Source organism: Egretta garzetta, unplaced genomic scaffold (genome assembly GCF_000687185.1).
Source record: "Egretta garzetta isolate BGI_Z169 unplaced genomic scaffold, ASM68718v1 scaffold782, whole genome shotgun sequence".
In the NCBI taxonomy this organism is placed as follows: Eukaryota; Metazoa; Chordata; class Aves; order Pelecaniformes; family Ardeidae; genus Egretta; species Egretta garzetta.
The window spans coordinates 312,806-326,232 of record NW_009258785.1 but is presented as its reverse complement, the minus strand read 5'-3'; the positions used below and the strand labels follow the sequence as shown (position 1 = coordinate 326,232).

Here is a 13,427-nt window from a genome sequence, read left to right as displayed (position 1 = left end):
CAATAGTGGATTGTATCAGTTGTATTACCAGAACAAGTTGTACCAACATGGTCGCACCATTTAAAATGCAAAATGATCAGCTGGGGGAAGGGGGTACACAAACCAACTATTCAGGATGTAGGGAATATCACTGCTAAACCTAAGGAGCAATTTCTCATATGGTGCAAGCTCAGATACTTATGGCACTATTTGCCACAAGCATTGAAGCTAAACTCAAAACAAGTTGATGGACAACACAATAATCTCCCAAACTTTTTTGGCAGTTATTGTGGAGTCATTTCCTCACACAAGTCCATTGGAATTTCACTGTCTCCTCCTATTTTTGACTAAACAGTGATTTCATGTGATGCGGTCCCATTAATCTTCCTAGCTGAGTCAGGTGTCCTGTAACTTAAACTTTTCAGCTTTGGTGTTTTGTGGAAGTTATATAATTTTGGCACAAATGACAGCAATCGTGTGTGTTCTTCTTTGCTCATGTATACAGAAGTCAGCCAAAGCACGCAAGAGTAATTTCTTAAAGTGATAAAGTCTTCAAAAGCTTGGGCAGGAGCAATACAATTTAATTAGAAGAGTTAATGCATTTCATCTGGCAAAGGTTAAAGATAACTGAAGGTCTCAGCCAGCTCCACTGAAATCAATGATGTATTTCTATTGGCTTCCATGAGTATCTGACCAGGACAGAACATTCAGAAAATGCATTTTCTGCATAAATCTACTGATCAAACATTTCACAGACATAACTTCTAACATCTTATATGCAGCCTTTGGTTGACAGGATATTGTCAGAGAAACATTAAAAAAAAAGTAAAAAGATAGGAGCACTTAAAAAATGTAAAAGAATCTTTCCTTTAATGTGGGTTTTTTAATCACAGTCACAAGATAGGGGAAAAAAACCAAAGCACCAGGTCCTTCATGTATCTGGAAAACACAATGAATCTGGAAATCTTTCTAAATTAAAATCACATACCAGGAATGGGTTTAACATATGTGGCAAAGAATATACAGAATGATACAGACACTTTTATCAGGGCCTATTATACATCCAACAGTCAAAAGGAAGCTCTCATTCCAATACTTCTGACATTTAGTGTAAATTGGTTGTCTAGGGTCCCTCTACAGCCATAAGAGGGATTTTTCCAAATGACAGTCATGACATGCTAAGATCATCATTTAACATGTGGAACCATTTGTCTTCTGGATTCCTATTGTATAAAATTACTTATGATGAGCAGCCCAATGATTAGAACAAAAAAAGCCACATCCACAGAAACAAAGGGTATACCTTCAAGCATTTCATATTTTTGAGAGTTAGAAGCAGGAACAGATCTCCCAAAACCGAAACCATTTTTTGTTAACTATCCTATGGATAATTTAGGATGCGTGTAAACAGATTTCTTTCTTTAGCTTTCATCTGGAGTTGTTTCAACCATTAGCAAGGGAGTATAGTGTGTATGTGTGAAAACAGTAAGATTATTCATACGCTTGCATTTCAGAGTCACCCTATGAAAGTTTTTCCTGCAACGGTGTTTAGTCTGAATGCATACTTACTTATTAATTGTGTGTTCATATAGTGCAATGTTGCAGTCATTTTCTTCATTCACATCCAAATACTCAACAAGGCCTTCATGCAAGAAGTCTTCAAAATTCCTACAGTTAAATTAAAAAATTATACTAGAAGTACTGTCTTTTCTTAGGTTTCTGCAGAAATAAAACTACATAATATATATATTGAAGGAATGCAATGTGTAGAAGTTAAACTAGAGAAATACTTTTACATTAAAAGTTCTGTGCATTTTACATATTTAAAGAAAAATGTATTTTTAAAAATTAATCTCCTTGCCCATTCACTGCTTCACACAGCCTGACTGACCAATGGTACTTATCTGAACTTCCTGTATGTAGACAATGTAGACAAATATGAGGCTAATCTAGTAAGTTTTTGTGATGGTTTTGCAAAATTTAGTTAAAGCTAAATTTAAATGCTCTTGTGTATGTGTGTTTTTTTAAACACCCAAACTAAAGTTTCAAAACTAATTCTGAATGTACCCAGTTTAGGGCAGTCAAGGTGATATTCCTTCAAAGTGTTTGACTTTTCAAACAGGAGAAGTACAGTACTGCCTCAGGCCTTCCACTTGCAGAAAGATGAGGCTGTGAGATGTATTTATTCTGTATAATCACCAAATTTCATAGCAGTAACAAAATAAGAAGACCAGGCTTAATCTGACTTTAAACAGAAAACTCCCAATACACCGATTATTAATTTATATAGGAGAGTAGACTTCTCCTCTACATAGCTCACCCCAAGATTCTGAAATACTGACTGACTGAAGTATTTCCACACAGTATTTACTCAGTGAAGATGAATATGATGTACTTGAATTGTGTACCTGTATCCCTGAGCCAGTTCTTCCATATGCTTATTTGTAACTGCAGGTTTTTGCTTCTTGACAATTATGTAGGGTCTACAATTAAAAAAAAAAAAAAAAAGGATTATCATACAAATACTTAGGCAGGTAACTTAATTTATACTTACAGTAAGAACCCTGCCTACAAACAACCTACTTTATAAACAACTTTTAAAATTTATCAACTGTTAACTGATATAGCCACATAAACACAATCAGTACTTATTCAGACCTTGGTTTGATACACAGATATCCTGAACTGACATAATTGTCTATGAAGTACCCGAAAAGTGTACAAGAAAAATTAATATTTCAATTTTGAGGAAGAAGCGTTTTTTCCCTCCCCTCTAAATCTTTAACCTAACATTTTATAAGTTTTACCTACACATTTTGTTGATGGTTTTAAAAGAATTAAGATTTCTCAATCTACAAAGCCAAGAACAGCATTGAGTTCTATAGATATTGCAGGGACTTCATAGAACACTGAATGAACCGTTTGTGCTCAGGTGTTCACATACAAGAATGTATGTTGCTGCCACTTAGATGATGTAATGTACAGGCATTTACTATGGGCAACCTCAGATGAATCCATAAATTTCAACAGCACATGTATCTCTGAAGGCTTCCTTACCACAAGAAAACACTGGCACAAAGGATGGCATGCAAGAATGAAACATCAAGGGCTGTTGCTATTTGGATAAGTTGCTCTTATAAAAAGCAGCAAATAGCTACAAGATACTTGTGGAGTCCACTCTGAAGTCTAAATAACTGTTTGAAGACCAATGAGCACTTCTAAATGGTTAATAGGGGTATCTAAACAATTGCAGCATGGGGGGGATGCCACAAAGCAAACATGGTAAACTCCTGGAAATCCACGATTTCACTTGTCTTTATTTTCCAAACGGGAAGTTCTTCTGCATCTCCAAGCCTACAGAATGTCTGATACTAATACTGACTGGAAAAGTGATTTCTCTGCCACTGAATATGCCCGTACTCCGGATCTCCTGACCAGGTACAATTAACTGATAGCATATATACTATTTTGGAGCCTTTAGCATGCCTCGAACTGCACTCAATGTGCTCTGAGATTCAATTAATGAATGAGGTGGAATGCCAGCTGTAGTTATGACTGCTGCTTCTTTGAAGTACGTGCAAAATATGCACACAGCCAGTCAATGCTAAAATATGCCTATTTTTATTAATTTACTCTGTCTCTCCCAATCTCGTTTTTGTTCATCTTCTATGCCTTGTTCTGTAGGCTAATTACTTGGGCCTGGAGATGTTTTACTTGTAAACAACCTAGGACAGCGCTGCCACAACCTGACTGGGGTCTCTATCCTCTACTATAAATCAACCTGATTTGCTGTCTCAAAATATTCTTATGTTCCGCTCTTTCTCATTTTAGCCATCCAATTCCTTTTTGCTTTCCTCTGTGACATGATTGCTATTCAGGCACTCTTTCTGTCTAATAAAGAGCATAACCATCTCAAGGCGGAGACCTTCCTTATAGGTTTATGAATTCCCTATCTGTTTAAGGGTAAGCAATGAAATAAACCAAAATTGAGAGACATGCTTCTTGGTATTATAGCAAACAGGTATACATGCCTGAGGAAGTTTTGCATCAGAAGTAAAGGCCCTTAGATATAAAGAGTAGCTTCTCATTCTAAAATGTGATATCACACCCATGGGATATCAGTCAAGTGGCTGCTTGTTTTTCACTTCACAAGAAGTAAAAAACCTCTCCAAGGACACTGGACATTACCAGAGTTGCCAGTCAGGTTGATTTTAATCTCCCTTCCCCCCCTTTTTTTAAAAAAAAAGATAGAAGAAACATTTTATTTTCACTTTTGTTTGCAGATAAAAAGGATTTATTTGGGCTTTTTTTTTTTTTAAATTGCTTGACTATATAGTATGTTTCTCAGATCTGTCTGTTTTGAATGAGGGCCATTTAAGGAGAAAAGGGATGCTCAAGTCCTACTGAATTTGCTTAAATCTGTACCCGTGAAAGTCTTAACCCAGTGTATTGACAGTGCATAAAACAGTGTTTATAGTAGTTCACTAGTGAGATAATTCTGATGAGATGTTTACCTGCACAATCTCCCTCCATCAGAGGAAATGTAGACACATCTATCAGAAAGATTTGTAGAAATGGAAACAAATTCATTGATGTAACCAGCTCGACGCATTATCCGAAATGTGTTGACTAATTTCTGATGATCACGTATGACACCGAGGATGTTACCTATTCAGAAAGAGAGTAAGTTCGTGGTGCATTCTTTGCATATCCAAAACTCTACTTACAAATTTTGATCATGTCCAGCATACATAGTAAGAGTTTTCATAAAATTTCACTTTTCTGAATAAGAATTGGCTCTTTTTTCTCTCAGTAAGCATAAAAAAAAAAAAGTGTTAGAATTTCCAAGGTCATCTCTCTGTTTGCCTCCAAATAGCTTCAGAAACCAAATGGTGTGCTTCATCCTGCTTTCTTCAAGTATGTTTCTGCTCAGGTGCCCATTCACCAATTAGTGTACAAGCAAACAACACTTCAGAAGCCTGCAATTTCACCTGTACTGAAATGGATCCAAGGAACTGTCCTGCTGCCTTGTCAGAAATTTTGGAAAGACCCAGTATTTTTGATATATGTGATTACTCACAACAGCAGCGGAATTCCTCCTTCACTTCAACTTAGCTCAACAAGCTATTGCTATCTTAGGAGTACACTTCAGCACATACTTAAGTATTCTGATGCACAATGAAAAAAATGAGAGTAAAATTAATTTAGAGTCACCTGACCAAAGTCATCTTAATATATAAAATAAAAATAAGTATGGTGTCACTTTAAACAAAACTTTAAAGGAGGAGGCAAAGCATGACAGTTTAGGGAGTTTATAAGACAATACAAAGGTCTTTATAGCTTAAAGGATTTATACTTAACAGATTTTCTGCCCTCTTAGGTCACAAGTTTAAATCAGAATCAAGTCAGCCATCCACAAGCCTGATTTTTTTTATGGATTAAACCCACAAACTAGTAGAATGAAAAGTAAATTGTTTTGCCTCACTTAATACTAGATCATCTACATTTGGGAACATAACCATCTTGTTCCATACCACAGACTGAGCTTGCGAGGGAAGAGTCCAATATTTCTCTTCTGCACTCCCTTCTGGACCATAAAACAAGACAGAAAAGAGTGCATATGGTTTCACTGAACCTTTTCTTTAACATACTGCTACAGAAAAGCAGAGCAAAGGAATGCAGTTTGGTCAAGTGTTGCTTTTATGTTACTGGGAAAAGGCAGGATTGAAGAACAACTGCTGTTTAATTCAAAGGTAAATGGAGAACGTATTCATGGTGACAGACATTAAATACTAGCCCCTGGAAGTGGATGCTGTTGACAAAAGGTTATTTTTAAATCACAGTTGTAGTTTTTAAAATGTTAGTATTTTGAAATCTGATATCATAGTACCTGTTGATTTAGAAACACTAAAAGATCAGCTGTAAAAGGAACATAAGTGTGCAGAGGCAAAGCACAGATGCCAAATCATCCCTTTAACAGAGGGGCCTGTTTTCCAAGGTCTAATTTTTTCTAATCATTCACACAGCAAGCTGCCCTTTAAAAGGTAGTTTTAAAGATAATACCATTGCTAAACTTTGCAAACAATTGGTGTTTCCTTTCTGTTTTTAAAGGCACTTGCATGAATATCTACAAAAATACATAAAGATTACAGTAAAATTAAATGAAGCTCTAAATTTGTTATTACAAATTTAGCAGCGTTATTCTCTTTTAAAGGTACTTTATGAATGGCACCTCATTTGGTGAATGCCTGAATAAACAAACAAATCTGTAATATGTACATATGTTTGTGCCTACTTATGCAAGTATACTTAAAAACAGCACTGAAATTTGCAAAAGCTTCAATTTCCCAGCTACACACATCTGCAGTCAGAGTTCTGAGGACACAACTTCAGACCACTAAGTGCCATCATGTGGACTGCCTACTCTGCCTAACCCTATCAAAATATTTACAGATTAAATTATGTACATGTGGAAAACAGCATCTGCACTTGACTGTGCTCCAAAAATTGTTGAAGGGTTTCCGAAGCCTAACTTTCCATCAGCAACAAATCAGAGTCAGACTGCTGAAAAGCTACATACCATTAAGGAAAACAAGGAACACATTTGGATAGGAAAGTTCTTCACCACACAGCAAGTTGACATCTTCAACTCCAAGATTACTGGCTAATTTAATAATTGGGCCATCTTCCATATCTGTAGTAATGTGAGTCATGAGGGCAAGGTTTTTAACCAAACCACAAGCCTAAAATTAAAAAAATACATCTTTTATCCATTTTATTCCAAAGTATTTACACATTTTTTTTCCCAAAACCATACTTATGAACAACCAAAAAGAAGTCAAAGTATAAAGTGAAACAAATTAAACAAATTAACTACACTGCAAATTAGGAGGGAAGAAAGGAGGAATTTTCTGTATCACATTGAAATGTTTTAGCATTTACGAACTAAGAAAAATATAGGCAATGAAGCTGTAGTTCTTAAGTTATCCAACCATGTATAACCCTGTATTCCTCTCTCAAAGCAACAGCTACTTACAAACATAATGGAAATACAGAATCAGTCTATTTATAAATTTGCCAGATACCCTGTATGTTCTAACACAACCTTTAACATTTTAAAATTAAAAATATCCAAGTATCTTATACAGTGCAATTTTATTTCAGCTGCTTAATGAGACTAGCTCATTGACTACATACTTATGCCAGAAAGTTCAGAGTTCCTCCAGTACTTTCTATTCAGAAAAAAAAGAGAAAAAAAGAAAAACAAAAAAACCAGTCAGCATCAGTAGTTTGGTTGAAATAACTGGATGATGTCTTTAAAGTAAAACACAGAAAGGTGTTTCTCTTCCTCAAGCTAAAGGCTGAATCTGTTTCTGTAATAATAATATATGTTTTTAGAAAAATTGCAGGTTGACTCTGCAACTTCAAAACAGAACATTTATTACAGAACCAAGGGATAAGAGTTTGAGACTCCTCTCTTTCTGCTCTGATCAAAAGAAAGCAAGCAGCTCTGCTGCAAAAATGGGAGGCTTCATGCCATTCTCATACAGCCAAATAATTTCTGAACAGTTTCCAGCCAGTCCACTCAGGTAGGAGTAAAAAGGCAATATAGTAAGGAGGACCAGGATGTAAATAGATGAGATATAAGAAGACACAAGCGATGTTACCAGGCTGAGGATAATTTATCTCTCCAGGAATATCCTCATCAGAATTCTTCCTCTGATAGAGGATCACCTACTTCAAAATAAAAAGTGTCTCCATTCCTCAGGACAAGAAATACTGAAAGTAAAACAGAAGTTCCTCACCTCTCCTTCAGGAGTGTCGGATGGGCAGAGCATCCCCCACTGAGATGGCTGTAGTGAGCGAGGACCACTCACTTTCCTTGTCTTTTCAAACTGAGAAGAGATTCTAGTCATCATTCCCAGAGCTGATATATAAGACAAGCGGGACAATACTTGTGTCACCCCTTGGCGGTCCATTTTGAATCTCTTCAGAGACCAATTTCCCTGCAGAATAAAAGGAACGTTTCAAAAAAGTTATTGCAGTTTATCTCTGTCTTGACACCACATGTCTTTTTTCAGTATTTAGACAGAACGATACCTGAGGAGCTTTGCACAGCAAATGCTGCCCATTTATATAAAACAACTTTCTTATTACCTATCTGTGTATAAACTACCAGTGATAACATACTTGTACTAAGTATTAAACAAAGCTGAAACAAAAGAACTGTTCTTTCAGATGAGAGGATACTTTTGTTATTATATATTCAATCACACAAAGATCATCACCATCTGTCCCTCACAGGTAAATCAACACTCAAATTTAGCTAAATAAAATTATTTTCTGTTCTCCCTTTATAGATTTTTTTCGAGTATTTAAAAAAAGGTATTTTGAGTGAAATACACGTTTACGAACTTTCAATTCTGCCTTTTTCATGATTTGTTATTTTTGTAGGAAATAGGCATTTAAGCTGGAGAAGTCTGACATCAAAGCCACCTGTACTTTCTTGAAGTCTTTTGGTTTTAGAATCCAGAGGAAAAAGACTCACTGATGTGTCTTGCCACAGAAGAAGGTGGTGGTGGTGGTGGGTGTTAGGTCTATCCAACTGTGCTGGTAGGATTACACCAAATATGAAATGCAAGATCCATGCATATATCAGAGGTGTCACATTTCAGGACTGTCACAGGCAGTATCACTTGTGGTTTTAATTAGGAGAACAAAGTTCAGAGAATGTTCTAGGACACAATTATGTTTCCATGCCAAGCAGATTTAATAATCTCTGCTGTAAGATCTTGACATTTGATGCTACAATTTTTGACTTAATGAGATCTACTCCATATACGGTTCCCAACACCTGAGTCAATGGATATAGCAAGTTTGTGTCTCAATTACTACTATTTACCCCAGCCACCATGCTACTGGTCAGTTCAAAGGCAATGAAGATCTCAGAAGTAACACTTTCCCAAGGATTGCCTTCTGCTAATTCCTGTAGCCTTTTTGATAAACTCAGCTCACCAATGTTAACAAATAATTTGAAGCTCACTTGCTGTACTACGCTGAAATCCTTTCTTTTAGAAGGCGATTTGCTTGGCTTCTTTATTTATACATTAACAGCACAAACCCATTTTGTGGTGAACAGCAAGAAACCACCACCCATCCAAATGATTTTGCTATTTGCTTCCACTGCAGACACTATCAAATAGACCATCAAATAGTCTGTAGAACTTCCCTTTTTTTCTCGTTACAGAAAGTGGGAAAACATAATGCCCAACAGTTAAGTCAGTCAAAAGAAACCTGCCCACTTGCTCAAGGGTTCGCTCACTGACCATTTCATTCTTTAAGGACTGGGAGTTATCAGAATATAAGTGGAAGAATACAATAAATGAGCAGTTTTTCCTCACGCTAGGAACGACTGCATCTGTAGTCCAAACTAGCATGTGGTTTCTTCCTCACTGCCCACAAGACTGAAATCTCAAAAACTGGAAGAAAGGGGAGGTAAAAACGCTGCCTGAAGAAATAATGTAAAAAACTTTGTGCTTTGGAAGCGACAGACTGACTCCTTCAAAAGTTGTCCAAAAACCCCCAAATGGGGCTAGGGCTGTTGTGAGACCATCCCCAGTGTAGAACTTCCTACTGAAAACTCCTATGAACTGGAAGTTGCTTCCTCAGTGACATCGGACGATTCTGCAGACACTGAAATGTCTATTAGGCCTGTGCCATTACTGCCTGACCTACCCTCTCTTCTGGTATTTTCCAGGGTAAAAAGAAGACCTATAGCAAATACCACTGAACACCACTGTACAGCTGATGCAGTAGCACTACAAATTCTTTTGCATGCTACTGGTGCAATTATGAACCCACTGAGTTATTTCATGCTCTTTGAGAATATCATTGAAGCATTCTGGTGAGATTGGAGATTGTCATTTCCAAGAATGATTTTTATGGTATTTGCTTAATCTCTTGAATAGTATGCACTGGGCATTGTTCCTGAGAAATTATTTTCAATGCTTAAGAGCAGATGGTGTTTAACTGCTTATGTGACAGTAAAAAAAAAAGTCCAAAGATAGTGGAAGAAGGAAGACTCTACAATATGTACTGAATAGTTTGCAGATTTATCTCTGTCAGTCCAAATGGAAAAACTGGCACCGGCTAGAAGAAAGCACTAGCATTTAGAGAAACAAATCTGTCAATTGTTTTGGTTACGTGCACTGTAGAGATTTAACTACATTTGGGGCACTCATAAAATTAAATAGTGATAAGCTTTAACACTGGGATTTGTGAGTAACAGACTGTTGGTGGTTTTGGATGCAATTTGTGGAGTTAATTTTGTTTACAAGAACTGAAGAAAAACCTCAGTTTCATGCTAGGCAGAAAAGCCCTCTCAAGAGTTCCAAAGATTAAAAACTGTGTAAGTAAAAAATTTTTACCAGCTACTAAAATACTTAAGACTAATCTAATTTCTTAAAAAATCATGGATTTCAAAGTCATTTACAAGCTAGCAGATAGATTTCAGGAACCATCTCACAAAGTACTCTTGCAAATGTGTGAGGTAAGAGACAAAGTTAGTAATCGTACTTTGTTCTTGTCCACTGGCACAGATGAAAATATCCATTCTAGTAGAAGGCAGACACAGGCTAAAATCTAACCAAGACAAATATTTAAAGGCTTAATTATGGTGGGTCTTTTTTCAATAATATGGCATGTAGCAGTTTTCCTTGTTTAACAGTTGAGTATCAATAGCAGAAAAGTACTAATTTCTATGCTGCAAATTTGCTCATACTAGCAACTTCATATGAATAAAGACACAGCCCTTAAAGAGCACAAAATTCAGCTTTTTTTTTTTTTTTTTTTTTTGGCTACCTACCCTCCCACCCCCAGCTGTCTTCTGTTCGTGATGTTTTCCTGCTGTTTTTCAACCACCTTTTGGACATATGATGTAACCTGACCCCAGCTAAATCCAGACAATAAAAAAATACCATGAACTACATAGTCAAGTAGAACCTAGAAGACAGCAAGTTGGATAAATAAAATCATGACCGCTATTTTTAATTTGCTTGTTTCTACTATTCCTTCACAAATACGAAAACATCACTTTAAAATAAATGGTGAAATAAAAAGTGGTTTGATGATTAATGATTCTTCAGTGAATTCCAAAAGCTCTGCCCATGACAGAGTTTTGCAATTTTAATCTATAAAGAATGTCAAATAGATTTTCTTTTATGACCAAAGATAGTAGAATCATCAGAACAAAACTTACACATTTCCACCATTCACTATGGTGGAAAAACTTCACATATTAGAATGAAAACAAAAATACTTACTGTGGAGATGGCATTGACCATGCCATTGGTGATTTGGTCTTGACGCATATGCTTCACTACATCAAACTGAGCTGCACGTTGCTTGGGGATTACCTGGTCAGCAATTTTTTTCAGTTCAGAGTTAAATTTTTTGAACAAATCTTCAAACAGAAGAGACAGAAGCTAAAAATACAAAAAAATTGGATTAAGGGAAAAATACTTCCCCAGGTCTGGGAAATGGTGGGGGAACACATGTTTAATATTTCTACCTTTATACTTCTTGTCAGTTAAAAATTTCTCAAATTATATTTTTCTCGCAAATTGTTTGCCTTGTTAAATTAAAGTTCAATATTAGAGGAATTATCTCATAACAGAAAGCAAACCAAGTAGAAGAATGGTCTAAGCCTATCCATTTGTCCCTTTTTGGTTTGTTACAATCCTTCCTTCACAATACCTTAGCATACCCGTCCATCTGTATGCTACCCATTTACTTACTGTTTCCCCTAATCTACTACATTATAATCCAGCTGATTTACTTCTTCCTTCCTAAAGTCACAAACTCTTTTAAAGATTTAATACCCTAAAATGTACAACCCTGAATTACAAGATTTGAAGGCAGGACCAAATTTTATTCTAATACTGGATGGAAAGCTGCAGTAAAGCAGTAAGTGAAGAGTCACTTTGAGATATTCTATTACTAAAATTGAAAAAGACTGTTTAAAGTGCCCCTTCCCAGGAGCTACTCAAAATGGACAAGGCAGGCACCCAAGTGACTGTAAGGGGCCTTTAGGGGAAGCAACTCAGCAGCACACAGTTTGGAAGCAGTGCACAGTTTCCAAGACCACACTGAAGCACAAAACAGTTACTATTGCTTCTGGACAAGCAGAACTAAAAGAGACTTTTTTAGGGGCCCACAAATAACTTTTGCTCTTGACGGCTGACAAGACATATCTCAGGTTACACAGGCAGCTTCCTCACTCAGATGCACTTTTATCCCACTACTTTCTGCCAATCACAATCTATGGAAAACTAATTACCCCCAGAGAGAGTCCACCTGGTTCAACACCTGCCATCCATTTCTAGAAGTGCTACTATCTGGAAAATGCAATGCTCTTCCACATTTCTCCCTTAAAGTCTACAGTTTAAGCAAAGAAGCTATGTAACACAGCTGAACTGGAAAAAAAAAAAAACCAAAACCAAACCAACAACACAACTTCGAAAGTGCTGCAATTTAAGCCAATTATTTCCCGTATATGCATACTAATTACTTCTAGTTCTTAAAACACCCATAAGAGGAAAAGGCTACTGAAGTTTGTGATCTGACTTTTTTCGCTCTCCAATCTGCTTTGCTTCTGCAGTTTGCTCAACCTCTCCTTGCAGACACTAATAGCTTCCCAAAACATTTAAATCTGCATTACATGATACATTTTAAGTGTTCACAATGATTAGCTCTGCAAGCAAGCAGTGTAAATTCTAAAGCCTGGCAGTCCTATCCTGGGACTCTGTTTTAGAGCAGCTCCAAGTGTCAGAAGAACTAAAAATGCAGCAGCTACCAATGCCAGAAATGGTAGCTCCCAGTGTACAAAGCATTGTAAGGCTGAACAAGCTAGGTATTCAGCTACCACAAGCTAAGACATTCTGGAGTCAGTTGTACAATTTAATTTCTGTATGTGCGGAATTAAACTGAATTTTAATTGTCTCCATCAGACATAGTCCCAACTTTTCTTCACCTTCTGGAAACAAAAAAGCAAACCACTCATTCATCTATCACTGGGATGGGTGCCTAGCTTTCATTTTCTTTCCTCTAACTACATGCCCCCGCTGGGCTGACCAAAGCATTTGGCAAATGACACTGTAAAGCAGCTAACTAAACTATAAACTATCCTTTTCACTGCATCACAAATGCACCTGGAAACTAAAGACAGACATCTGATTTGCAAGAAAACGCTCCCACTGGCCTTCATGGAGAGCAAGACTGGATTATCTTTGAGAGTCTACTCTACAAGATACAAGAGCACTTAGTGTTCAGTCACTAAACTGCAAAACCTGCAGTAACAAACACTGTATGCTAACCCTTGGCAAAAATGGAATCCTATTTCCACTCCAGACAGAGAACTTTTGCTGAAAAACTGCTTAAGCGGTTTTGTT

At 36.7% G+C, this 13,427-nt stretch overlaps 1 protein-coding gene across 1 annotated transcript in view; it reads right to left on the bottom strand.

Moving 5' to 3' along the window:
- The window catches only part of POLR3B (RNA polymerase III subunit B), a 79,929-nt gene that overhangs the window by 40,060 nt on the left and 26,442 nt on the right, over positions 1-13,427 (bottom strand). Inside the window, exons 12-17 of the mRNA XM_009649472.2 lie at positions 11,301-11,462; positions 7,785-7,985; positions 6,560-6,722; positions 4,494-4,647; positions 2,388-2,462; positions 1,549-1,647 (exon numbers count right to left, since the gene is read on the bottom strand). Coding sequence (XP_009647767.1) covers positions 1,549-1,647; positions 2,388-2,462; positions 4,494-4,647; positions 6,560-6,722; positions 7,785-7,985; positions 11,301-11,462 — 854 coding nt within the window. The remainder of the gene's footprint in view (positions 1-1,548; positions 1,648-2,387; positions 2,463-4,493; positions 4,648-6,559; positions 6,723-7,784; positions 7,986-11,300; positions 11,463-13,427) is intronic.